Genomic DNA, 26,773 nt, shown 5'->3' with positions numbered 1-26,773 from the left:
TTTAGATGCATCATGTATCAATAACAGTATTAAAGAAATTTTGCAAACCAACCTGTTGTTGGATGGTTAGGAGAACATTGGTATTCCCAGCCCACCAGGATTCAAATCCTATTGTTCGCATTTATCCTGAATTTATTTCAAGATTTCCAGCGATACGCGTTCATTGGGAGGCGATGTTCCCGTCCACTACGAGGCACCTAAGGTGACTTCGTAAAATCTCAAGATGACATGTCGGCTCAGTCCCTCGTAGGTGCTCATAGAGATAGGGTGTGTGCGTGTGTGCGCTTTCATAGGAGTGAGTGTATGCGCGTATATATGAGCGCTTTTGTTCATACTGTGTTAAAAAGATAGTACTCCCTCTGTTCCTAAATAAAATTTTTTCTAGACATTTCAAATGGACTATCATATACGGATGTATGTAGACATATCTTAAAGTATAGATTGACTCATTTTGCTCCGTATATAGTCATTTGTTGAAATATCTAGAAAGACAAATATTTAGAAACGGAGGGAGTATGAAAGAAGTTTTGATTTCTCTTCATGATTTGTTGTGGTGATTCGAGGTAGATATTTAATTTCTTTTGGAAAATTACCCATCTTGGAAATTTAAATGCCAGATATCGTCAGGTCCCACCAAAGCGGCGAAGATATCACTTGCCTCCGGGTGGACGAAGTATATGCAGAAGGGTACCTGTAAAAATCGAATATACGGTTACACCCACAAGCTTCCCCTGCACACACGCGACCAACTCTTACGCCGCCGCCGCCGCCGCCGGCGGAGAGATGGACTCCCGGGGCTTCGATTCCACGGGCCGCGAGTTTTCCAGCGCCACGGAGATGTGGGCCCAGGAGATCGGCGCCACCGCCTCCGCCTCGGCCTCCGAAGTCCCTCCGGGCGCCGCCGCCGCCGCTCCAAGCAATGGGGACGCCGGCGAGGAGGCGGGCGGAGAAGGGAAGCGCGAGGAGTGGTACTCCAAAGGAATCGCCTACTGGCAGGTAAAGGCTAAGGAGCGCTCCCGCCCAGCGGCCCAGCCCCCCTCCCTAAACCCTAAACCCCCAATCCGATTGCACGTCCCCTCGCTGCAGATTTAGCTTACCAGTTTCTCCAATTGGCGTGTCCTAGGGCGTGGAGGCGTCGACCGAGGGCGTCCTGGGAGGGTACGGGTGCGTCAACGACGCCGACGTCAAGGGCAGCGCCGCCTTCCTCCGCCCTCTCCTCACCGAGCGATTCGGCGCCGCGAAGCGCCATCTTGTCGCGCTTGGTGAGCCGAGCTCTGCCATGGAGAGCGTTTTACTGGTTCTTCTACATGCTCAAGGCATGGAATCCATGTCTGCTCTCTGTGATCTAATCGAGTGCTTATATTGTCGTCTCTGAAATTATGGCAGATTGTGGCTCGGGCATCGGGCGGGTTACAAAGAATTTTCTTATCAAGCATTTCAATGAGGTATGCAGTGCAACTCACGGTCACAAGGTTTACTTTGTACCATCATCTATTGAAGCCTTAAAAGACCTGCTGCTTATCCATACATGATACCAGTTCTAGACTAATGAAGAGTTATCCCCACTTGATGCAACTTCTGTTGTTGTATGCACACAGTGGTGTTTGTAAGAACTTACTGTTTTTTGTTTTCTCCCTGATGTATCATAACTAGAATTGTAATTTTTCTGTTTCTTCTGTATATATCAATGATTCGTTTCATTGTATCTTGTTTGTATTTTCCAAATTTTGATGATTCATTTTAAACTGGAATTGGGTTTTCAGGTTGATCTCGTTGAGCCAGTAGCCCATTTTCTAGAAGCGGCACGGGAAAATCTTAGTAGCTGTATGGATGTAGAGCAGGATACGCATAAGGCTGCAAACTTTTATTGTACACCTCTTCAGGTTGGTTGAGCATTCTTATTGTGATTAGGCTTTTTGCAAATTTCTCGCTGCTTCTTTCTAGATGGTAAATTTTGCATCTTGCTTCAGGACTTCACTCCTGAGGAAGGAAGATATGATGTGATATGGATCCAGTGGTGCATAGGGCAACTTACTGATGATGATTTTATTTCATTTTTTAACCGCGCAAAGGTGATTCAGTTTAAACTCACTTATATTTTGCTTTAACATTATGCTAATTTCTTGCCTTGAAGATTTTTTTCTGTATTTTTAAAGTGTAAATTTTATGCAAAAGCATGCTATAGTGCTGTTCTATTATTGGAGAAAGGATGTTGATATTTTTCGCTGCTAATCAAATGCTTGCAAAAAAAAAATTATGCATATGTAGAAAGATGCTCACCATATAGTTTCAACAATTACATGTACAGTGCAAATTGGAACAAGCGACGTCTTCTAAGCCAACCCCAGTCTGTATTTTTACTTATGGCTTAGTTCCAGTTCTGGTTCTCTTTGACCATGTCTGTGCACCTATTAGTATAGTCAAAATCTGATATAATATTATGTATATGGCTGTTCAACTATGTATGCATGTTAATTAAACATATATGGGTTATGTTTTTCCAGGTTGGGCTCAAACCAGATGGTTTTTTTGTTCTGAAAGAGAACATTGCAAAAAATGGTGAGCTTACTGTTGTATCACATGATATTTATCGTTACTGCAGCAGCTGTACTTTATGATAGAAATGCACCATGTTATACTTCTTATTCAGAAATTTATCATGTCTGTGTTGTCAGGATTTGTTTTAGACAAGGAGGATAACAGTGTCACTAGGTCTGATGCATATTTCAGGGAGCTATTTAACAAGTGTGGATTGTATATCCACAGCATCAAGGTATGCATCTCGCAAAATAACAAATTTTCCCAAATGACAAACTTCAGCTTCCATTTGTCAGCCACATAATCTCGCAATTTGATGACAGAACCAAAAGGAGCTACCAGAGGAACTATTTGCTGTCAGAATGTACGCATTGGTGACCAGCCAGCCAAAGGTCACAAAAAATGGCAAGAGAGGGCGGCCTAAAAATTCACCCCGTATAATCCGCTCTTGAAGGGGGGACTGTTGTGCCAGCGTATTGTCTGGCAATGTACTGTTGTTCACTTGTTTCTAGTCGCAATTTAGCTCGGTCTACATTTTGTTTTGAGCATGCTGTCTTTTTCGGAGATCAAATCCACTAGTTGCTGTCGAAACTTAATGCATATGGCATCTAGCACCTTTTGATTCTGAAATGAAGGGTATCTGAACCAATGAGTGTCATGTGCTTCTGATGCCCCAACTGGGCTGTAGACCTGTAGTAGATCTGTACCATGAACCACAGAATTGTTGCGAATGAGATGGCTGAGTGCGTGAGTATATGGGTGCATCTCTGCCAGGTATTACTATGACCCATGTGCGATCTGCGACTGCAGGAATGGCATCAGATTTGCCATGTTCTCATGGCGTAACATTATTTCCACAGGAAAAGTTGCATTGTTTCTTCACTCATATGTTAAGTTCATTTATTTCCATCACACATTTTCAAGTTTGTACACACTCTTCTAAAGGTACAAAGACTATCCAGAGAATATCCATCCTTCAGATATCCCTTTATGCTGATAGAAGGCAACTCATGATGAGGACCCAGAAAAGAGCATCTCGCACCATTCTCTGAACAGCCGACAACTAAAACCCAAAGAGAAAGATGACACAAGATATCACAACTGAACCGAGGAATGTGACTATTTATCCTAACATCGACTACCACGACACGAATACCCTATTTCTGTCGATTAAAAGTTGAGGCAACCAAACGTCTTCACGTCGTAACAGACATCAGCACACACCACTGGAGAAGACATGCGAACCCATGGCAGAAAGGCAAGATGAGCTTTGTCCCTAACCTAAGTCTACAGACTCTACTGAAATTCCTCATGCAAAGAACATGTTTATGCGTGTCAGCTGAGCTTCGCAACGATATTGGATGAAGGCAGCGTCCCAAAAACGGCGTCCCAGAGCGACGAGGTGATGCCGAAGCCCTTGTCCTGGATTCTGAAATGGTGGCTGAGGTGGTACCGCTGCATCACGAGTCAAGTTTGTGAGGAATGAGTAACAGCTACTGGTAGATTATCGGTGGCTTCAAGTGGAATCATGTTAGTTAGTCACCTTGAGATGCTTCGCTGGATCTTTGGATGGCTGTCCATGGTGCAGGTAGTAGTGCGTGCAGTCATACATCACGTACCCCAGCAGGCCACCGGCGAACAGCGCAGGAGTGGTAGATGGACTGGCGAAGAATGCCACAACATTCCAGAACTGAAAAATGAGAAACAAAAACAAAACCGCTTTGATTAAATGGGTTATGTTTCATGGAAGCAGTTTCCAAATGTTCAGCATCTCCATTTCATGGGTTCAGTCAGGGATATATACCGGCACACATATGATCGCTGCCCCAGCAGGAGGGAATACGAGCCTGAGTGAGTCCATAGGATGCTTATGGTGGCATCCATGGATAAGGTAGTGTGCGGTGTTCGACCTGAAACGCCGCACCAACCATCCATCAGTTACGAGCATAACCACGACACTTATTAAGGGTCGGAGGGAGTAAAATTTACAAGCATGAGGAGAATCCCGATAAAACATTCCCAGGTCAAGGTTGATAAGTTCTTCTTACCAATAGCTTTTCGTCTCGATGTGGAAAAGGAAGCGGTGCAAAGCGTACTCAATGAACGTCCAAACAAACACTCCAAATAGGGCCATCAGGATTACTTCCTGAATGGTGTGACCCATCCGAATCGACTTGGCAAACAGCCAGCAGACGACAGGTAGCCATATGACTGGCACAGCCCACCACTTTGTGCGTGTCAAGAACTGCAGAAAGAAATTTTCATTACGTACATGGTGACAATTCAGTTTCCAAAATCCCCAATGACGTTAATAAACCGGAGCGCATTGGCGTTACCTCCATGGTATCATTTGTGAAAAAGCGCGGACCTTCTTTGCTGACGATAGGCTGGTGAACCCATTCCTGGTAATGTTCCTCGAGATGGCCAACCTTCATCCACAAGATAAAGAAGACGGTCAAAAGTAGTTTGCTTCAGCTGTCAGGCAGAACCAGTTCTAGGCGAGTTAAAAATTGTAAAACTACAAGCTCACCACTACAGCATATTATTTCAGAAGAGCAGAGCATGCATATATGCCAAGTCTCTCACTTAAAAAAGTTAAAATATTCACAATTCAACATTTTCAGCAACTGAGCTGGTGATGAGCACCTCAGAAGTGTATGCCACAAGCAAGCTCCAAAATGATGAGAAATTTAAAGTAGAAAAGGAATGGGAGATGTGCACACGCCGAGCCTAAAATTTCCGAGAAGAGTTGCTGCAACAATTGATTGATCTGAAGAAGCATATATTGGGAGAGCAGATGGTACCTGGAAAACAAGAGGCTGGTTGAGATCAACGGTGAACTCCTTGACAACCATCTTCCACTCTTCCCCAATCAGAGCTACACTGCAAAATTAAAATAGCAGCACACATCATTCATCATGCACGCAACAATAACAATCACGAAGGGAATGCGGGATCGAAAAGCTAGAAACTAGAAAGGCATACAGCCCAAACCCCAAACACAAGGCGTGATGGCCGACCTCAATTCTGGATGGCAATGGGCACGTACATTACACTAGTAATGGGCATTGGTGTGAGGACTGAAGAGGACGCCATAATCACCACCTTTTGTCCCCCTAACTATCCGGCCGAAAAGGACGGCAACGTCCGTTGGGCCGAGCAATGATCCACATGATCACACCTCACACGTGAGTTCGTGACAGAACGCAGACAGAGGCAGGCAGGCTTCATAAATCATAACCATCCTTCACACAGCGATTGCTCCCACCCAAGGCGTTTCTTACAGCACTGGCTAATACCACCCTTCATCGTCCACACGGCTCGGACCTGAATTACACCGCGAAATAAAGAAACAAAAATAACGCAGGAACAAAAAAAAAACCATCGTCATGCATCTCTCCTACTCCTAGATCCGATTCCGGCGAGGAGGAATCGCCGCCCCGAGCCATGCATCCCTGGCAATTCGCATCCACGGAACCAGACGCCAGCGAAGGCATATGAAAAGGGCAGAAACCACCGCGAAACCGCGAGGGCGAGGGTTCGAGATGGCGGGGCGAGGGCACGTACCTCGGGAAGACGCGGCAATGGCGGCCGGCCGCGCAGACCCTCCCCGCCGGCAAGAGAGGAGAGGAGATGGGATGAGCCCGCCCGCCCGCTCGCCGGTTGGCGTCGCCGTCCCTGGGCCGAGGCGAGGCGACGAGAGGGAGGAGGACGAGGAGGCAGGCAGCAACGGCAGCAAGGAAGGAAGCGCGAGGCGAGGCGGAATAGTACGGGGGCTTTCCTGCAAACTGCCTCCGCCTTTGCCCTTGCCCCCCTCGCTGCCGGGTGGGGCCGCGTGAGTGACCCGGTGTAGGTTCTGCGAATTTGGTGGGTTTCTCGGGGGCGATCTGCAACAGTCGGGCCGGGCGATCCGCTATGCCCTCTCGCCTCGCTCGCTCGCCCTCTCAAATAGGGGGCGGGGGTGGGGCCACCCGCCTGCCAGCTCGGCGACGGGCTCTGCTGTGGCCAGTCAAAGCATCGGCTCAGCCGGTTTCACGACTACGGATACCATTAGCGGCCCATGGTTATCAAACAAAAGGGGAAAAAAAACTTCAAAGGAGCCGGTTTCATTTTTATTAGGACAGTAAAATGGAACCTAAACCGAGCTCTCTCGCGCCCCCAATGATTTCCGCCGTTGGATTTCGTGTTGGGATTGTTTCTGACCGTCAGATCCAAATTTCAGATGCAGTTTTACCGCGACCTGGCCGGACTGTCCTAATGTGCCGCTACTCTCGTGACATTTTCCAAGGCCTGTGGTTGATTGGGCTTTATTGGACCTGGCCGGTTTCATTTGGTTGCATTGCACGGGGCAACGGGATCGTGCTTGCATTTGACTAGGCCACATCCGCTCCGCTGGTACTGTAGGACTACGTCGGAGGACAGTTGGGCTCTCCTCGCTGGATCAGCAGATCCCGTCCGACGGAACCGCTCCACGGTTTCTGTTGCGACCCTACAGTGAGTGTCCAGTCAGGGGGGGTGTTTTTCTTCATTCATCCCCTCCCTTCCATCTTGCAACATCCGGCAAGCGCAAGCAAATATTTTCTCACATTCATCACCGAATGGATGAAATGTTATTATTATTATTTTTGAAGGTTGTTTCTTTTTCCGATGACAATTTTAGTTATGGTGGGACGACAAGTTCCTCGTAATAGCATGACAGCTTCTTGCAGAGAAGACAGTCTTCTTTTTAAAACTGCCACCGTTTGATCTTGATCAAACGTCTCTTCGTTGGGAACTACTAAAAGTCCCAGCTAGCATTACCGTAATTTTTTCTTTTTTGATCGAAACATAGCCCACAATTTGTCCAACCTCTCCGATGAAATCTATCCGCGGTTCAAGCTTGATCTTGAATAATGAGCCACCAAAAGAATTCGTGTTTTGGTGGCAAATGCAAAATCGCAGCAAAAGGGAGGAGGATGGATGATCCATCAACGGCATGAAAAGAGCAGACACTAAAATTCATCGTCACAACTAAAAAGCATCTTCTGAACAAGGAAATCCCATCGAGTTACAGCCGGCTGTTCCATGCTTCCAATTCCCAAAACTCCATAGAACAATCCTCACTGAAGCTCTGCTACGATGACCCAACAGAGGGACTATAACTGACAAATACAGTAGATGACCAGAGAGTGATCCATCACAATACTACATACAAGAGTAGCCTGAGCGAGCATACGCATATACGCTATTAGTATTAGTATGTTCACAAGGAACGAGGCAAAAAAAACAGCACTCACAAGATTCACAAAGATGATAAAACCACTGCTGGTACCAAGAATACAAGAGGACACCTGAGCGAGCAAACGAAATATACACAAATAACGAGGCAAAAACATTCCGACATGGAGTACAATATTCACAAAGATAATGAGAAACCACTACCAATACTCATTTTTTGGTTGCTGAAGCGAACGACTAACAGTAATAATTGTCAGAACTTACAAGGCGACGACGACCAGCTCAGGGAGAGCACTCGAAAGTTCAGGCCACCGTCAGCTATGGACCGACCGACCGACCAAAGGATGGATGCGGAACAAGACACACTGCAACGCACTACTAGCCGTAGCAAATTACAAAACGGAGCACAAGACGCAACCTCGACTCACCCAAGCCACAGGAGGAAACCACAAACTCTCACTGGACACAGCGACAGACCTGAAGCGGGGGACATATAGCTGGCGGAGCGCGATCGCCACTACTCCGCGTCGCGCTCCTCTTCCTCCTCCTCGTCGTACTCCTCCTCAGCGGTCGCGTCCTGGTACTGCTGGTACTCTGCGACGAGGTCGTTCATGTTGCTCTCGGCCTCGGTGAACTCCATCTCGTCCATGCCCTCGCCCGTGTACCAGTGCAAGAAGGCCTTCCTCCTGAACATGGCCGTGAACTGCTCGCTCACCCTGCGGAACATCTCCTGGATGGACGTGGAGTTGCCGACAAAGGTGCCCGCCATCTTCAGGCCCCTGGGCGGCATGTCGCACACGCTTGACTTGACGTTGTTGGGGATCCACTCAACGAAGTACGACGAGTTCTTGTTCTGGACGTTGAGCATCTGCTCGTCCACCTCCTTGGTGCTCATCTTCCCTCGGAAGCAGGCGGAGGCGGTGAGGTAGCGGCCATGGCGGGGGTCTGCGGCGCACATCATGTTCTTGGCATCCCACATTTGCTGAGTCAGCTCAGGAACGGTGAGAGCACGGTACATTTGCGACCCACGCGACGTCAGCGGTGCAAAGCCAACCATGAAGAAGTGGAGACGTGGGAATGGAATGAGATTAACAGCAAGCTTGCGGAGATCAGAGTTGAGTTGTCCAGGGAACCTCAGGCAGCATGTGACACCGCTCATGGTAGCAGAGATAAGATGGTTCAGGTCACCAACTGCATTGTTAGAACCAAAGCTGTATGAGTGACCACATCTAACTGAGCATAAACTTCTGCGTGTAAATTTCAGCAGATACTACAGAAAAGTAAAGATCAAGACAAGATTAGCTTACAGGAAGGGGTGGCAAGCTTTAGCGTGCGGAAGCATATGTCGTATAAAGCTTCATTGTCAAGCACCATACACTCATCAGCGTTCTCAACGAGTTGGTGAACGGAAAGTGTAGCATTGTATGGCTCAACAACGGTGTCTGAGACCTTTGGTGACGGGAAGACAGAGAAGGTCAGCATCATTCGGTCAGGGTACTCCTCCCTAATCTTAGAAATAAGAAGGGTTCCCATCCCAGATCCAGTGCCTCCACCCAAAGAATGGCAAACTTGGAATCCTGTAAAGGAAGCAAATAAAGCCAAACTATTATTCACAAATGAAAGTGACAATACACACGCAAAATTGGACATCTGTAGTGAACTGCAAAAGAGTACAAAGGGTGCAGCAATACTCCAATGTCACCATGTGCTCCACAAAAGAGGAGTTGATGAGCAATCAAGTTAGATCAGTAATGCTACACAAACATGTTCCTTGGGCCTGCCACATTAAATAGCACACCAAAATAACTATAGGGATGACCAAAGGAATGGAGCTAAGGACTTCTTTATTCATCATTTAGATAGGGACTCCATTTCCATTTTGTATAGGTAAAGTTGACCCAGCTCAGGTATGACAGTTTTTAATTTAGTTTTTCCACAGGGCATTAACAGGTGCAAAGTGGAGCCTCAAGCAAGCCAATCCAACGCTACCTACTTTAATAGAATATCAGTCCTCCCGACAATCGAGATTGGTGAAGCTAGCTAGGTGCTTATCCAGAATAGCTAATTTATTTTTGACTAGCTCATCCACACGATCCCTTAAAGCTAGAAGAAGCCAGCATACTAATCACAAACAGACCACACAGTAACAGGACAACCTATATCCTACCAGCTTCCACTCTTCTTATGTTCTGAATTGGGATAAAGTAGCATCTTCGTAATGGACAAATTGGACATGACCTATTATCGTACTAGATAGCAAATTACTTGGATCAACAGTAACCAGCAGTTAAACGATCAAATTAATGCATATAACACAGAATTAGACATGACCTATTATCGTACTAGATAGCAAATTACTTGGATCAACAGTAACCAGCAGCTAAATGATCAAATTAATGCAGATAACACAGAATTAGGCATGAATTGATGAGATCAATACATCAGCAATTAGCACTCTGGGGATGCAAATCAGGCATAAATGCCAAACAGACGCCGTAGTAATGACAACCTGATATTTGGAACGGATCTAACTCCCCGGGGAACGGCTGAGCCCAGATCTAAACGCTGGCTCATCAATCCCTGACATAAATTCACGCGGAAGAGATGGTATAATTAATTACCCTGGAGGCAGTCGCAGTTCTCGGCCTCCTTGCGGACGACGTCGAGGACGGAGTCGATGAGCTCGGCGCCCTCGGTGTAGTGGCCCTTGGCCCAGTTGTTGCCGGCGCCGGACTGGCCGAAGACGAAGTTGTCGGGGCGGAAGATCTGGCCGAAGGGGCCGGAGCGCACCGAGTCCATGGTGCCGGGCTCGAGGTCCATGAGCACGGCGCGGGGCACGAACCGTCCCCCGCTCGCCTCGTTGTAGTAGACGTTGATCCGCTCCAGCTGCAGGTCCGAGTCCCCCGCGTACCGCCCCGTCCCGTCGATCCCGTGCTCGTCGCAGATCACCTCCCAGAACTTGGCCCCGATCTGGTTCCCGCACTGCCCGCCCTGGATGTGCAGGATCTCCCTCATCTTCGCCGCCGCCGCTTCGCCGGTGCCGGGCGCCGGGGGTCCGGTGGACGGTGGTTGCGGGGGAGGAGGGAGGGGGGGTCGCTGGCTGGCCTGGGGGATTCGGGAATTCGGATTTCGAAATGGGGGACGGTGTTTTCCGACCCTTTATACTCCGAGCGGGGAGAGAGAACCGTTCGGGTTCGGGCTCGGCCGCCCCGCCCGGGGTGGTTGAGGGCCGCGGGCCCTGGGTGGGCCCGGCCCCAGTGGCGGTAGGGGGCGTGTGGGTGTGTGTGCTGGCGTAGCGTGGGCTCGGGATGACTCGGTCGCTGGACCTGAGCGTGCCAGGCTGGCGTAACCGAAGCCCGCGGGCCCCACCCGCCGCAGCTGGGCGGTCCGTCCAGTGGGAGGGAGGATGAGCGGATGGGATCGGGCACCGACGGCTGGGGCCGACGACGGAGCGCGGGGCCCGCGCAGCAGTTCGCTGTGGGCGGATCGGGTGTGGCGTAGCTGTCATTGACGTGTGGTCGGCGCTGGAGCCACCTGGCAGGCAGGGTCGGTCTCGGGGGAGGGATGGATTCGTGTGGATGGGGACGAGGCCTACCGATGACACGGCGGTAGGGCCGGCCGGCCGGCCGTCGCCGGTGAGCAACCCCGGCGGACGCCACGATGAGGAAACGGGCTCCTTGCAGTGATAGCGATGGAAATGCACGTCTTTTCTTTTATCATATCACATTTTGGCCCAACTCAATTTCCTTGGAACGGCCTTCATCAAAGGAAAAAGGAAAAAAATAAAAACTTTGGAACGGACGGCAAACTGAGCTTGCAATTCCTGCGATTTGAGTCTGAGGTCGCCGACGCTTGGCCAAAACCTTTTAATGCTTTCTTTTCTGAATCAATCACTGGAATTTTGCTGAGTAGACGTTTGGTTCAAGCCCCTCTAAGCTGATCGTAGTACCTACAAGTTGGTGCGCTTGTACAGCAAGCTTAACAAGGAAGAATGATAATGATAATGATAGCGGCTGCGATTTTATGGAGGCGATAGGGATGCTTCACTAGCAATCCAATCAGTGTACAGTTCTGGACTGTATGTAGCAGCCGCAGTCTGCAGCTCGGTGGGGAGGGAAGGGCCAATGTGTGTGTGTATTGGGTGTCAAAGCACGTAGCTGTTGCTTGGGAGAAACGACAGGGACAAATCAACAGCACACCCACCACCCTGAACTGAAGCGCGCCTCTCGCTTTCAGCAGCGCGTGAAGCCGGCCCGATCGGGAAACAAAAGCAAGCAAGCAGCTCTATGTATGTGATCCTCCGAAGTGGCTGAGATCGCAAGCCAAGCTTTCTGTCGCGCACGAAAAAGGACTGAAATGCCGGGTCTTCCACTCACAAAGTAGCAAACGGAAACATCGCTTTTATTGTTACAGCCATTTCTTACGATGTCCAGTGTTTTCAACCATGGCCATGGTGGAAAGATGATGATGTTACAACCATCCTAGTGGTAGTGGTAGATCGATAGGGGAGCGAACGGCCCCCACAGACGGGCTGGGAGGCTGCTCTCAAACACTATCAGGTGACCCGCTGCCAACCTTGGATGGAACACACGCAGAGAACCAGTATGCCCGTCCTCGATCAAAGATGGGGGCTAGAATGATTTCTTCTCGTACGACACCAGCCCGTGGATCCCTCCCTCCACTTGAGCGGCGCCGGTCCTCACCTGGTAAGGAAAGGTTACCAAGACTGAATGTCAGTTCTGTTACCAAGACATGAAATGACAAACATGTATGCAAACCATCATATAGTATAAGCAAGCATCTTCAGGGAATTTTCTATGCACTTCTTTTGCACTGCACATCATCCATGAACAGGCATGACACTTCTCATTCACTGTAACAAGTGCTATGACCACAATTCTACATAAACTGTGGTGCGTGATTTTGGTTCTAAGTGGGACCAAGGCAAGCTATATTGGTAAGAGAAAGGGACAGATTTGGGTCCCTACTTTTTTAACACGATAAGATCTGATTTTGGACTATTTTTGTCAACAAACAAGATTAAATGCTCCATCGTCTGAAGAAAGAAAAAGAGTGAGCAGATAGGTGCAATGATAAAAGAAAGTTTGAGCTTCCATTGCAAATCAAATTTCCCTTGGGAGTGAATATGGAATAGCATAACCTTAAAAGTACTTTAAGACTTAGTGATCCAGAATCCCTCTAAACATTGAATATGTGCATTAACTGCCGATAATGACAAAGTAAAGTTCCATAGTCTGTACACGGAACAGATTCTTGAAGAATCAGCAAAAGGGAATATTTTTGGAAGGAGTGCTTTGGAGCGGTACCACCCCAGGAAGAACAACGATATTAATGAGAAAAAAGGCACACATCCTAAGGAAAGAAAAGCACCTTAAACTAGATTCAGTGACAGATATTCTCATACCACAGTGATCCATTCAACAGGCACGTAAACTAAAAATAGGCTATTTTGCAAGGTACACAATTAAACAAATATGAAGTCTGGGAGCTGCAAGTAGCTTTCAGGCAGATCACTGAGTTAATGACCATTAAGGACAACAATCTATAGAATTTAGCAGTTAGCAAATGAGCGTTGAAAATTACGGATAAAGAAGGCACAGTGCCATGTCCATCCCGAAACATAACCAAGAGACGCTAGAGGCATGTTAGGTTGCCAACCATACTTTGCCATACTTGTGTGTCACAAGTGTGGCATGCCACAGTTTTTGTGGTGGCTAAATTGGTCGCCACACTTGTGGCAAAAGTTGACTAGCAACTGAGTCTATGACAATGGGGTATGTGACTGAAAAAGTGTGGCATGCCACAACTGTGGCTGCAACCAAACATTTGTCTCAATTTGCCACACTTATGGCACAAAAGTATGGCAAAGTGTGGATGGCAACCAAACATGCCCTAGGTCTCAGTGTTAGTTAATCCCCATTCCAAAATCAACGATTTATGTCAGCTGCAGATATGAAAATATACTTTTGGCCTGTGAATATATGTCAGCAAAGAAAAGCACCTTAAACTAGATTCAGTGACAAATACTCCCATACCACAGTTATCCATTCGACAGGCACATAAACTAAAAAAATAGGCTATTTTGCAAGCTGAACCATTAAACTAATATGAGGTCTGTCAACTGCACAATAGCTTTCAATCTTTCATGTAGATCATTGAGTTAATGAACATTAAGGACAACAATCTATAGAACTTAGCAGTTAGCAAATGAGTGTTGAACATTACGTATAAAGAGGGCACAGTGCCAATGCCCACCCCAAAAAACAAAACCAAGAGACACTACGTATCAATTTTAGTCAATCAGAAATGTTGCTCATGAACAGAACCATGGGCTTGTGATTTATGTCAGCTGCAGATGTGAAAACACTCTTTTGTCTTGTGAATATTGTTACATGAGTTGTACCTAAGAAACATGGGCTTCGTCCATTATCTAGAAAAGAAATAACTGCTTTGCATGTTTGTCAACAAAAAACTATTTCTCTAATTTTAGGTATTCCAAATTATGAATCACTCCAAATAAATAAATAAAGAGGTAAAGAGCAGATATGTAATCCAGCAAGTAAATACCTCTAATCTAAGAGTCTCCGCTCGTAAAAGATCATGAGCTGACTGCAAAGAGGATGCACCAAGATCTTGGAATCCTTGCTTAACAGCTTGCATTGTATACGGAATAAACCTCAGAACAGAACCTTTGTCAGCTACCGCTCCAACAACTCCCTGGGCAACTTTAAGCTTCAGAGTATCACCAAGATACCTTGCATCGCTCCCCTTTGTCATGGCTTCGAGGGAGCCCATACCTCTGTATTTTTTTACTCGGTGGCCGTCCTAGAAAAACACATTCAAAGAATCACAATATTAACCAGAAGCAAGTAAAATGGCAAACTTCAGTTACAATAGAGCATAAAAGTACAGTTAAACCTAGCATAAGGCTACACTTAAACTGGCCAATACATTTGAATACTTTGATCAACTTATACATCAACCCTTAATGGCAATGTCTGGTTAGAAGACTTCATGACATCTAAGTACACTGAAGTGCTGAACTACTATGTGGCCATTAAGGGATCTTTTAAATTGCAGTGGGCAAATAGAATCTATATTTGCATGTACATGGTTGTAGTTTTCATCAAAAGTAAGAGTTTAATCTCTAATATGGGGATTTGTGGACTTGAGCACACATCACTACAGGACATTCAAACTTAACCCTGTTGCAAAAGGCTAAAATGTACCTTGTATTCATAGGCCCCAGGAGCCTCATGGCTGCCAGCCAAGAAACTGCCCATCATAACAGTTGATGCCCCCAGTGACAAAGCCTTCACAATATGGCCAGAGTATGAAATACCACCATCAGCTATAACTGGCACATTGTGATCCTTGGCATATGATGCAACCTTGTAAACAGCAGTGGCCTGTTAAACCAAAACAGAAAAAACATCAAATTAGTTCGGTCTCTCCATACAATGTGTTAACATGCACCAGCAGCCATTTGAAACCGAACATACTAAATTATTTTCTAACATAGACCAGAGAGACTGCCAGGCTATGTGGAAATATATGGAGCAAGTTACCATCCAAATCAAACTAGATTGCAGATCTGAACAAAAGAAGAAAACAAAGCATCATATAAGGTCCATAAACAAAATGCTACTCCCCTTTCAAGAATGGGAATATAGACTAAAACATCAATGATACATATGAATCTGATTGCTTTAGATTTTCCAATATTCCAAATTTCCTAAGAATTTCAAATTTATTTTCCGAATTCCAACCCTCAAAATGTGACATATTAAGCATGAAGAAGACTGTTAACCATATGGTTTACATGGCATCCACACTCGTTCCTGTGCTAATGCAAATGGACACGAGGCATTTTTCCTGACAGCGCTTGCTATGTGCAATGTGTGAATTCAGAAAGTCGATTAGTGGTAGAGCTTGAGCTCAATTATTTTTGCATGGTAAACATTTATATGTTTCAGTTGTTGGGTGGCCACTTTCATAGCCGCATACTGCAATACCACTATAAGGTTCAGCCACTTACTAATTACTTGAAATTATACGTTTGATAACTATCTAAATAGGACGTTTGGCATGAATATGGGAGAGACTTTGATGTATTTAAGTTTCCAGTAACTTATCAGACTTTTCACCATCTTGGTTTTAAAATAGGATTGTAAATTTTGGATAACTTTACGCTCTACAAACAGCATGCTCATGCTGGTCCTACCAATCACAGAGGATCTAAGCTGATAGGCAAGATGAGCAACTATTTGACAGCAAACAAAACGAAGTTAACAAGCATGAAAACAAACTATAAACTATCAAGGGGGCAGGAGTTTGTGAGAAATATACCTGTCCTCTACCAACAGCACAAACCTCCTGGGTAGTGCAAATTGAACCAGAGCCCATTCCAACACGCAGGCCATCCACTCCAGCAGCAATCAAATTCTGTGTCTGACCAATTGTCACCACATTGCCTCCAATCAAATCCACCTCCGGAAACGTCTTCTTGGCATACTTTATCATATCAAGCTGGTAGGTGGAGTTCCCCTGCGAGCTATCAATGACAATAGCATTGGCCCCTGCCTGAATTAGCTGCTCTAGCCTTCGCTTGTCGTCCTCACGGGTTCCAATAGAGGCTGCAACTACGAACTTCCCGTCTGCCCCAAGAGATGGCTTGCCTAGCTTCGGATAGCTCCGAATGCGCTCGACGTCCTTGGAGGTGATGAGATCGATTACCTCACCCTCCTCGGACACGAGAGGGGCGTAGTCCAAGCCCTCGTCGGCGAGGAGGGCCGCCGCCTGCTCGAAGTCAAAGGAGGCGGAGGCCGAGCGCGGGGCGGGGCGCATGTACTCGGATACAGGGGCAGGGGCCTCGGGCGAGGCGGCATCGGCGGCCACCGCGACGCCGACGAGCCTGGAGAGCGAGTCCCCTTGCTCGGTGACGAGGGCGTACTCGTGGCCCGCGAAGTCGTTGAGCGTCGGGGCGGAGGCCGGGGAGAAGATGGGGACGGAGGAGACGAAGGGGAGGCGGCGGGACTTGGCGGCGCGGACGATGGAGGCCTGGGCGCGGGGCTCGGTGTTGGAGTGGACGACGGCGACGCCGCCGAGGGAGGCCATCGCGGCGGCCATGGCGGCCTCGGAGACGGTGTCCATGGGGGAGGCGACGCAGGGGATGGAGAGCGGCACGCGGCGGGAGAGGCGGGTGGAGAGGTCGACGGCGTCGGCGGGGAAGTCGATGAAGCCCGGCAGGAAGATCACGTCGTCGTAGGTGTAGGACACGCCCTGCGAGAAGAGGCGCGCCGCCGAGAATCCATCGTCGGCCGCCATTTTCGGGTGGGAGTTTTAGGGTTTGGGGGTTGGCGCTGGCGGCGGCGGCGGCGGCGCGGCGGGCGATGTGGGCTGTGACTGGATGGGGTGCTGGATGGGTCGGGTGAGGATTGGGACCTTTGTTTAGGTCGCTTGGCGGGCAGTGGGAGCTTAACCTCCATGACACGTGGGTCCCGCGCGGACTCGTGTCTTGTTTTTTTTTTTGGCAACTCGCGGGCTCGTGTCTCCAGCCGAATGCGGGTGCTGTCGTGCGTTTTGGGAGCTGATGCTGGGCCGGCTTTGTGGTCACCCGGTTGAGCTCCGATGTGCCGCTCCTTTTACGGCAAACAGCTGAAATCAGTGATTAAGAGGCTTTTTTCCGACTGACTGACACTAGTTAGGAGCTGCCTCTTGTGAATGTCACTGTCCATCTTCTCGGATGCTGACAAATGGCGTACCGAATGTGCGTCATTTGTTGTAGTCTGAGAGTTTTTCTTTAGATTTGTTTATTTGGGATGTGTTTATCTGTTGAACCATGCGTTTAAATATCAAACTATTTTCATCGTTGGATTTCTCAGGTTGAGATTTTTGAAACTAAGTCCCACATTACTAGGTTTCGGCCATCTTTTTTCCCCGAAAAATAAGAACATAGTTGTGGTCTTCACTTTGGGGGAGGGGGGGGGGTCCTATTCCGCGCCTTTAGCGCCACGGAAGGCACCTGGCGCTCCTTGCGGCCCTGGTGCGTCGGCCCATGAATGCATAGCACAACGAGTTGTATTAAAGCGTGAAAAACACACCCCCCAAAAATGGCTCTCAACGAGGAATCAAACTCGCGCCGTTGCTATCATGTAGGTGTTTGGCTAATTATAGCTACTAAGTGCTAGTAACTAATTATCGCGTGGACGATTTAGGAACAATTGTTTCTCGCGCTATGTATTGCACACTACATAGTATCATTTACTGTAGCATTCAGATTTTTGAATTATTTGAAAACATTTTGGAAAATATTATATTTTTAAATGTGAACCAAATTTGAAAATTCACAGATTTCAAATAAAGTTCAGAAACATGCAAAAAAATGTATTCACAAAGAAGTCACCAAATCGAAAAGCGTTCATCTATTCAAAAAGTTCACGAATTCCAATAAGTTGATTTAAAAAAATTCAAATACTCTAGAAAAGTTCACAATTTTTTTAAAAAATCATCAATTTTCAAAAAAGTTCACCAAATTAAAAAAATCATGTATTAAAAAAAGTTCAAATTTCTTTAAAAAGTTTCAAATATTTTGATAAAAAGTTCATCCATTTTAAGAAAAAAGTTCATTGATTCTGAAAAAAACATCACTTTTGAAAAAAGTGTATTGAATTTGAAAAAGGTTCATGCATTTATAAAAATAAAAAAAATAAAAAAAGAGAAATAAAAGTAAGGAGAAGGAAAAGAATAAAGAAAAGAAAAAGAAAGGAAAAAAGCCAGAGATCTTCTTTTTAGTGTTACAAGTTGACATACATCAAAAGAAGGAAAAAACAGTAGGAAGGCACGGAAGGTGATGTGTCCCTGGTGGTTATTGAGGTGATCCATGAAAAAGCGATAGTAATTTTGTTTACACATTTTGATGTTACTTGCTTATTGTGAATTATAGATTATTGCTTTAGATCACTTTTGTCCAAGTTCACACCACAATTGTTACATCATTTGATCAAGAACATGCTAGATAGTATTCAACATCAAAAAACAACTTTGTTTATCATTTACCTAGCAGAGGTTGTATTCTTTCCTTTTTTTTAGGAAAGTGCAGGTTGCACTTCTTAGGGTAAATACAAAAACTAATGCAGGATAATACACAGCTGCACAACTGAATGGAGCATTCATGCAAGGGTGGCATTACAATTGACGTACGTGCTTACCTTGGAAGATCACTTGAATGTGACTCTGAGTGAACCATACGATCATCCATGACCCAAGAGGCCAAGATAGATAACTACTGGTGGGTCCTGCATGCGCCGGTTTTTGGCAGGTATGTCTCTCTCTTTGACCCCCGCGGACGAGCGCCATCATTATCGTTTTAATCGAACAAGTAAACTAGAGCATAATCTAACCTGAGCCTAACTGATAGAGCAGGCTCAATGCATATACACAAGCTTAATGCGCAAGGCAATACTACTATCGAATTCAAGTATTCAATTGCAAACCCCATCAGGCAGGACTTGAAATGACATCTTGTCGCGCGCCTAGAAAGTCGAAGAAAATGGAGACAAAAGTGCGCTGCGTGCTCTTTTGCTTTGACCTTTCACGTTGTCAACCACTATCCGTGTGGAAAGAGCACTTGAGCTTAGTATTTCGAAACAAGAACGCATGGTCAAGATGAAAAGTGTTTGCTAGTGCATTGAGCGTTTCAGGTCATACCAGCTAGCTTTTCCATTTCTTTTAGCAGCCCAGCACTGCACCGCCTAGCCTTAGTGTTCATGTTTAGCCTATAAATGCTCGTCTCCTGCTAATTAACCTGCAGATACATATGCATTACGGCAGTTTAGGTGTAGCCACCATTTGCAGATCAACTGATCAAGTACGTACGGACGAGCTTAATGACGAGGCTACTCCTGTGCTTCTGCGTCTGTTTCGTCGTCCTAGTCGTCGCAGGCTCCTCCCCGGCGGATCTCCTGTCCGGTCGCTGCCCGCTGCACCACCGTAGGCAGCTCGAGGACGTCGACAGCGGTGGTGGCCTGCAGGCGACGGCGGTGGCGAGCACCACGGCCGCAGTGCGGCCACCGCAAGAGATCGCCGATCTGGTCGTTTATGGGACCTCCAAGAGGCTCAGTCCTGGGGGATCCAACCCTCAGCACCACCACTGATAGAACCTTGGGTGTTCATCGGTGATAAGGTGTCCATCGGCTTCATGTATAACTTCAGTTTGCGGCAAGACAAGAGATTACTATTCGCAAAATAAAAATAAAAGAAAAGCCCGAGTTTAATAATTGTATAGAGGGCTGCGTCAATTAATTCAGATCGGAGGGTTGTAGTACGTCGATGTTCCAACTATGCATGTTTCTCCGGCTAGGCCGTTTGGAATGTTGATCTCCTGAAACGGAACAATACCGGCCTTGTCTAATCTTCGTAAAGATCTTCTTTTCATCAAAAGAACTAGCAGTGTGACCCGCGCATTTGCGCGGCTAGATTTTTTCGCATGTTTGTATATGTGCTATTTGTATTTTGATAGGGCCTGTAGATCAAAAGTCATGGCACTATTTTCATGTGAATATGCTCCATGAGATTATAGATGTTAATATTGCAAGTGAATCATTGGTAAATTGATACATGCTAGTAATATATTATAAGCTAATGTTACAAATTTCATATTTCTATCTATTTTTTACTTCAAAATTCATGTATATGATATAAATTGTTTAACCAATGGACTCCAAATAGATTCATATATGTGGTATATTTTGACCTTGAGTAAATAATTATTTCACATGCAGGAGTTCATACAAAAAATATTGTTTTATTTCTTATTAAAAAAACTTCACATTTCATATAGATTTTCATTTATATGGTATATCGCTTTTAAATTTCATCATGAAATCACATTCGTGGAAGTCACGAAAAACAATTAAAATCAAAGCTCCAAAATGCGTTTGAATGTAACATTTTCAGAGCGTCGATTTTGTTTTTTACCATGCCTTGCACCAATGTGATTTCGTGATGATTTTTTCACAAAAACATTTAGTGTTTAGTGTTTGCCACAAACATTCCTTAAAGTTTGCCACAAAAAGATATCGTTTTTTTTCGAAATTACTGTTCATCTAGGAGCATTTGAGCTCGAGATTTGAAACTCCGCATCCATTGTATTGTGAGAATTTTTGTAATTGCAAAATTGGCATTTTTTCCTTTGGTGATACTCTTTTTTCTGGACCCCAATAATGCTCGAACGTTCGGGATTTAAACTTGCCATCCTCGCGTAACTAAATTGCCATAGGAAACGTTCGACTTGCCATGGTCGAATCCTGAACAGGATTTATATTATCAAAAAAACTCAATGGCTTTGGTGTACTCACGTCATAAAACATGAACGTGTTGGTTTGACATTGCAAGGGGATAATGTCATACGCTGTGAGATGATGTCATTGTGTGTTTTGCCTTATCCGTGTCCAAACAAAATATTTGTTTGTTTTTGTATACTTCGTAGTGACCTTTGCATTGCACGTGTGGCAAAGAAATCCTTGAGGCACACGTTTCACCTCAATATGTCCTTACATTTCTTTTTTCCTTTCAGGTAAACCGGGTCTTGTAGCACATTTTCTGTTAAGTGATCAAGTCCATACGTGCTAGATACTTTTCTTTCTAGCATTTCTACATTATGCCATCAAGTCCATACATGCCAAATAAAAACAAAATGTGTCCAACTCATCAAAGGTAAAAGATACGAGTACGTGATGTTGTTGCTCAAACTCTTTTGGATTTTGAATCTCGGTCGTCAAGATCAAGATCGATGGAATATATACTTTTAACCTATATACGGAAAAACAGCATGGCATGTTCATCTCTTGTTTTGCAGCCAACACTAAAGGCGTATGCACTATTTTTCTATTTTCTTTTGTTATTATTTTAGTTCCTTTGGTAAACATATAGTTGTATTCTTGACCTACATTTTAAGATTTTTTGCATTTTATCAAGTAACTCATACTGAGTTTGTATGGGAACAAAATCACTACCCTATTCATATTCCAAATTTTATATTTATAATGTAATTGCATTATTTGTCCATACAATAAGGGTTCGAAATATTATAACTCGATTTAAATTTAGATGATAAATGTAACACAAAGTCATTCTAAAATAAAAATTATAGTAGTTTTTATTATTCTAAATTTCGCATACAGAACATAGTTGTATTATTATTTATCGCATATATCTGTCGATTGGACTGATGTGTGTATACCGGCTTTGTTAATCATTACTGATGACCTAATATTCTTTTTTGCCCGCAGCTTTTGTCCCCAGAGGTCCATCAGATCTGACGGAGTATGTGAACTGGGCCTACAGGTGGTAGTTAGCCATTATGAGGTCCGTTTGGTTTTTTTTCCTCCTATTAGAATCTGAATAGGAATTGATTATCCCTTATTTGCTTGTACACACACGTAATAGTGGGATAGTAAAGTTTTAGGTTTACTTTTCCGATCGTGGTTACACTTTCCATCGTAGATATATGTACGTGCCAACTAAAAAAAGATATATGTACGTGCCAGAGTTCTTGTGTGCAAAATAATGCATGCACATAATATTTGTATGTAACGCTTATGTCTTTAAATCTCATCCGTTTATTTTAAAAATTAACGGTCAAGATAATTTAGTCCGTGTGGATAAACGTGATGGCTTTTTTTTGCGGGGAGAAAGGAGATTGTATTAAATTAAGGGGGCATAATATTGTTCATACAAAGGGTAGCAATCTCCTCTAAGCTAGAGCCTAAGCACACAGCCGTGCGTGGCACTGTACGCCCATACACAGCAAGGGCATCACTCACTCTATTTTGACTTCGGCGGATAAGCTTGACCACCACTTCTCTATCATTTTCCAACAACGATGGCTTGTTTACCTCTTGTTTTAATTATATAATAGATGTCACATTTCAAGCAAGGCCTATTTTTTTCTCTAAGTTTTTTTTCATGCAAGTTGTTGTTCAAGAAGGGACTGGCTACAGGGTAGTTGCCTGATTTCAGGATTTGGGTCATTCGTTTACTAACCGATGGATTGAACCAAAACATGTTTAAGTCAATTTCAGTGTTCTAGCACAACTTAAGCCTTTTTCCCATACAAACCAACAGAACCACTTCTTGGGCCAATGCAAAACAACAACCCATTGATGAACAATTTTTTTAAGTTTTCTAATGGAGATAAATTAGTTAATGCACAAAATAAAAATGCACACTATTCGCACAAAAATTGTGCATTTCTATGATATGCAAGAGTAAGCATATAGAAGTGGAATTTATGCATAAAAGAAGTTTCTAATAAGGAACGAATTTGGTGGCATTAATATTACCCTTTAAGAAGAAAATAAATAAAAATAAATAATGAAAAAAAATTGCGCACAATTTAAAAAGAAAATGTATTATTAGAATATGCAAAATAAGCATATAATAGTAAACTTTTCTCCAAAGTGTTTTCTAAAAAGGAACGGATTAGAGATATCAGTATTACCATTACAAAAGAAAAGAAAATAAAAACTAAAACAAAATTGAAAAATGAAGTTTAAGGAAGAATGAATTTGTGGCATTGGTATTACCCTTTCATAAGACCAAAAAATCAACTAATGAAGTTTTCTAAGAAAGAATGAAACCCTTTAAAAAGAAAGAAAACGAAAAAAAACTTGCACACAACTTTGCAGTGAAAATTGCACTTTTTGAAATATGCAAAGAATAAGCATGTAATAATGCAAATTTTGCATTCTACTATAATTTACACATATTATTTTGTACTTGCATCTATACTTACACACACTCCCCCTCAAAAAAAAAATACTTACACACACAAAAATTATAAAATATGTTTTCCTAAGAAGGAATGAATTAGTGGCATTGGTATTACGCTTGAAGAAGAAAGAAAGTGAAAACAATAAAATAAATAATGATAAAATTTGCACACAATTTACGTAAAAATCATGTTTTTATAATATGCAAAGAATAAGCATATAATAGTGGAATTTCCACAAAAATGGATGTTTGCTAAGAAGCAATGAATTAGTGATACTGATATTACCATTTAATAAGAAAGAAAATAAATAAAATATAACAAACTCAAAAAAGTAATATTTTAAGTAAGGGTGAATTGGTGGCTTTGATATTAGCATTTAAGATGAAACTGGGAAAAAAATCTAGAACTAACAGTGACAAAAATTGCACAAAATATACATAAAAATTGCGCTTGTTTAACACATGCAACAATAAGCATATACAAGTGATTTTTTTTAAAATAAGAAGGAATAAATTAGTTGCATTGGTATTACCCTTAAAGTAGAATGAAAATGAATAAAAAACTAAAACTATTCATCGTAATGAAGTTTTCTAAGAAAGAAGGAATTTGTGATGTTGGTATTTCCCTTTAAGAAGATTTTTTAAAAATAATAGAAAACTTGCACACAACTTTGCAATGAAATTGCAGCTTCTGTAATGTGCAAAGAATAATCATATAATAGTGAAATTTTACCATATATCATATAGTATTTGTATGTATATATTTACACTCACCCAACATCCCAGAAATACCCACAAAAAAACCAATAAGGAAAAAAAGGCATGAAAAAAGAAAAAAAAGAAAAAAAAGAAAAAAAAGAGGAAGAGGAAGGCTATGTTGCACTGGAATGGGCTTCGGCCCGTTAAAGAATTGATTGACCCAAATAAGTGGTTAGTAAAAAAAATAGCCCAAAACAACACACAAACTAGCCCCGAAAAGAAACACAGACGAATCTTAAAGTAGAAATCAATGGCCCAAAAATTGACCGACCCACAATTAATTTTCACGCGACTTACATATAGTTAAAGTGGTCCAGGAAAGCAATGACATGCAACTTTAATACAAGCTCTCTTGGTTAGGAATGAAAACGGAGTGGAGGAACTGGGTACTACCACATTTTTTTGTGAAAGCGAAATGAACATAAAAACAAAAAAGACAAGCAAATCAACAAACTTAATCAATTGTTAACATGACTGAAAAATTAATATGATTAGATTAGCGATTTAGCGTGTTATGGTAGTACTAGACAATTGTATAGGGTCTAGTTGAGTATGTGTGTGGTAGTGGAAGTTGGGTCTCACATGGGCCATTATGCTGACTATGTCATTGTGTGTATTGTCATGGTTGGGCTTCAGAGTAGTCATAGGCCCATAGTAAAGGCGAAAATTCCATATTCACGGAAACGGAATTCCGTTTCCATATCTGTTCCATCCGAAAACACCGTTTCATTTTTGTTTTTGTTTCACGTAAAATAAATCCATTTCCATTTCTATTTTACAAATTTTTTCCATTTGCATATTTCCTATCTGTTTCCGCTTTTCCTTCGGAAAAGCAGAAAATTTCCGCTCCATTTCATCACTACTCTTGGTGACATAAAGATTGAAAAATGTAGATATGATTGTTGAAATATTCAAGGGTCTACCAGTAATTTTAACTACGTGAAAATGAAATATTTGCCAATCAAAAATTCTTCAACCCATATAGTTTTTTTTCTTCAATCAAAGCCACATGCTTAAATTGAGCATGCGGAAATAGATGAATTGCCAAGTTTTTATGAACACGAGGCACTTGCTGCAGGGACTTCTCTTGTGTTGTTGTCGCTTTTCAATATTAAGAGTACTTTCAAATGATAAAATGACTATTGATATACATGGGAAAGAGAACAAACATTGCCAATCTAGATCTCATCTACGCCTGTGGGCTTGTTTGGTTTGGTGACGGTTGAAGATGATGGAAGAGGATTGAGTGGGATTAAATCATTGCAAGTCAAAATCTCCCTAAGTTCTCTCCGATCCTCACAAATGGTGAGGAGATTAATAACCAAACAAGGCTTCAATTGTCTCCGGGTCATGCATGGCCTAGGGGACCTTTTAAATCCTTGTTGTTTGTGTTAGGGCCATTAGTGTCCAATGTATATGTACGAATTTATCACTGAGATGGAAACACGAAATACATCATAGAGCACTTTCTTTTTTGAAGATTGTAGGTACTATGAATACGTCCAATGGTTGCCCTTAGGTTTTTCTTTTGTCTTACTTATGGATAACTTGGTGATGAATGGAGGGGCCGTCGCCATCATTGGCGTAGGGAGAGGTCATGACGGCGCCTCGACAACCGGCGCAACAAAGGCAAACAATGTGGCAAAGTGCAAGGGAAACGACTTTTTTTCAGAGAAAAAGGAAATGATAGCTTTTTTTTAGCCCGGGGCTAAGCCACTTTCCATTACTGAGAACAAAAATACAATAGTTTCATAAGTCTTACAAGAGGCTGGAAAGAAAGGGAAAGCGAGTTCATAGCGCTGTGAATCGCTCGTCATCGAAACGATCACTATGGGAAACTATAGCTATCTTCTGTTCTAGATGGAGATGGTTAATTGATGTGATTGATATCCTATTGTAGGCATACTGCTGTGGAGAGCGGCGATGGTATGGACGAGCTTGCCTGCTCCCGGTGCCCGTACCAATAGGACAACGACGCGTTCGACCCTGAACTGAATGCGATCGTAGAGAGAGACCGCGGATACGCCATGTCAAACTGTAGCATACGGAGACAGCTCCGTTGAAGGAAATATGCCCTAGAGGCAATAATAAAGTTATTATTTATTTCCTTATTTCATGATAAATGTTTATTATTCATGCTAGAATTGTATTAACCGGAAACATAATACATGTGTGAATACATAGACAAACAAAGTGTCACTAGTATGCCTCTACTTGACTAGCTCGTTAATCAAAGATGGTTATGTTTCCTAACCATGAACAAAGAGTTGTTATTTGATTAACGGGATCACATCATTAGTTGAATGATCTGATTGACATGACCCATTCCATTAGCTTAGCACCTGATCGTTTAGTATGTTGCTATTGCTTTCTTCACGACTTATACATGTTCCTATGACTATGAGATTATGCAACTCCCGTTTGCCGGAGGAAAACTTTGTGTGCTACCAAACGTCACAACGTA

The 26,773-nt window shown here is 43.7% G+C and overlaps 4 protein-coding genes across 4 annotated transcripts; 1 reads left to right on the top strand and 3 right to left on the bottom strand.

The window, feature by feature from the left end:
* The first annotated feature begins 682 nt into the window (after positions 1-682).
* LOC125510799 (alpha N-terminal protein methyltransferase 1) lies at positions 683-3,187 on the top strand. Its single transcript, XM_048676062.1, has 8 exons — positions 683-996; positions 1,124-1,262; positions 1,387-1,445; positions 1,764-1,883; positions 1,971-2,072; positions 2,505-2,559; positions 2,676-2,773; positions 2,862-3,187. Exons 1-8 carry the CDS (start codon positions 784-786, stop codon positions 2,988-2,990), a joined length of 915 nt encoding a protein of 304 aa, XP_048532019.1. The 5' UTR covers positions 683-783; the 3' UTR covers positions 2,991-3,187.
* A 222-nt stretch (positions 3,188-3,409) lies between these two features.
* LOC125510800 (dihydroceramide fatty acyl 2-hydroxylase FAH1-like) lies at positions 3,410-6,468 on the bottom strand. Its single transcript, XM_048676063.1, has 7 exons — positions 6,106-6,468; positions 5,343-5,421; positions 4,875-4,967; positions 4,587-4,783; positions 4,343-4,448; positions 4,082-4,228; positions 3,410-3,993 (listed from the first exon to the last, which is right to left on the bottom strand). The coding sequence occupies exons 2-7, from the start codon at positions 5,391-5,393 to the stop codon at positions 3,874-3,876; spliced, it is 714 nt and encodes a 237-aa protein (XP_048532020.1). The 5' UTR covers positions 5,394-5,421; positions 6,106-6,468; the 3' UTR covers positions 3,410-3,873.
* A 1,401-nt stretch (positions 6,469-7,869) lies between these two features.
* LOC125510798 (tubulin beta-4 chain) lies at positions 7,870-10,896 on the bottom strand. Its single transcript, XM_048676061.1, has 3 exons — positions 10,377-10,896; positions 9,063-9,332; positions 7,870-8,946 (listed from the first exon to the last, which is right to left on the bottom strand). Exons 1-3 carry the CDS (start codon positions 10,768-10,770, stop codon positions 8,273-8,275), a joined length of 1,338 nt encoding a protein of 445 aa, XP_048532018.1. The 5' UTR covers positions 10,771-10,896; the 3' UTR covers positions 7,870-8,272.
* Positions 10,897-12,135: 1,239 nt separating this feature from the next.
* LOC125510797 (inosine-5'-monophosphate dehydrogenase) lies at positions 12,136-17,216 on the bottom strand. Its single transcript, XM_048676060.1, has 4 exons — positions 16,126-17,216; positions 15,006-15,185; positions 14,344-14,601; positions 12,136-12,458 (listed from the first exon to the last, which is right to left on the bottom strand). Exons 1-4 carry the CDS (start codon positions 17,101-17,103, stop codon positions 12,387-12,389), a joined length of 1,488 nt encoding a protein of 495 aa, XP_048532017.1. The 5' UTR covers positions 17,104-17,216; the 3' UTR covers positions 12,136-12,386.
* Positions 17,217-26,773: the final 9,557 nt, after the last annotated feature.

Source organism: Triticum urartu, chromosome 5 (assembly GCF_003073215.2).
Source record: "Triticum urartu cultivar G1812 chromosome 5, Tu2.1, whole genome shotgun sequence".
In the NCBI taxonomy this organism is placed as follows: domain Eukaryota; kingdom Viridiplantae; phylum Streptophyta; class Magnoliopsida; order Poales; family Poaceae; genus Triticum; species Triticum urartu.
The sequence above is the reverse complement of the archived record's forward strand: the minus strand, read 5'-3'. Positions and strand labels throughout refer to the sequence as shown.

Excerpts from the sequence above, each read along its gene's own strand:
- LOC125510798 (XM_048676061.1), bottom strand. The coding sequence starts at position 10,770 with ATGAGGGAGATCCTGCACATCCAGGGCGGGCAGTGCGGGAACCAGATC. Across the intron at positions 9,333-10,376 it reads GAACTGCGACTGCCTCCAGG|GATTCCAAGTTTGCCATTCT; the intron begins GTAATTAATTAT and ends CTTCCTTTACAG. Across the intron at positions 8,947-9,062 it reads AAAGCTTGCCACCCCTTCCT|TTGGTGACCTGAACCATCTT; the intron begins GTAAGCTAATCT and ends CTAACAATGCAG.
- LOC125510799 (XM_048676062.1), top strand. The coding sequence starts at position 784 with ATGGACTCCCGGGGCTTCGATTCCACGGGCCGCGAGTTTTCCAGCGCC. Across the intron at positions 1,263-1,386 it reads GCGCCATCTTGTCGCGCTTG|ATTGTGGCTCGGGCATCGGG; the intron begins GTGAGCCGAGCT and ends AAATTATGGCAG. Across the intron at positions 1,884-1,970 it reads TTTATTGTACACCTCTTCAG|GACTTCACTCCTGAGGAAGG; the intron begins GTTGGTTGAGCA and ends ATCTTGCTTCAG.
- LOC125510800 (XM_048676063.1), bottom strand. The coding sequence starts at position 5,393 with ATGGTTGTCAAGGAGTTCACCGTTGATCTCAACCAGCCTCTTGTTTTC. Across the intron at positions 4,968-5,342 it reads ACCAGCCTCTTGTTTTCCAG|GTTGGCCATCTCGAGGAACA; the intron begins GTACCATCTGCT and ends TTGTGGATGAAG. Across the intron at positions 4,449-4,586 it reads ATCGAGACGAAAAGCTATTG|GTCGAACACCGCACACTACC; the intron begins GTAAGAAGAACT and ends GCGGCGTTTCAG.
- LOC125510797 (XM_048676060.1), bottom strand. The coding sequence starts at position 17,103 with ATGGCGGCCGACGATGGATTCTCGGCGGCGCGCCTCTTCTCGCAGGGC. Across the intron at positions 15,186-16,125 it reads GTGCTGTTGGTAGAGGACAG|GCCACTGCTGTTTACAAGGT; the intron begins GTATATTTCTCA and ends TTGGTTTAACAG. Across the intron at positions 14,602-15,005 it reads CTGGGGCCTATGAATACAAG|GACGGCCACCGAGTAAAAAA; the intron begins GTACATTTTAGC and ends GTGTTTTTCTAG.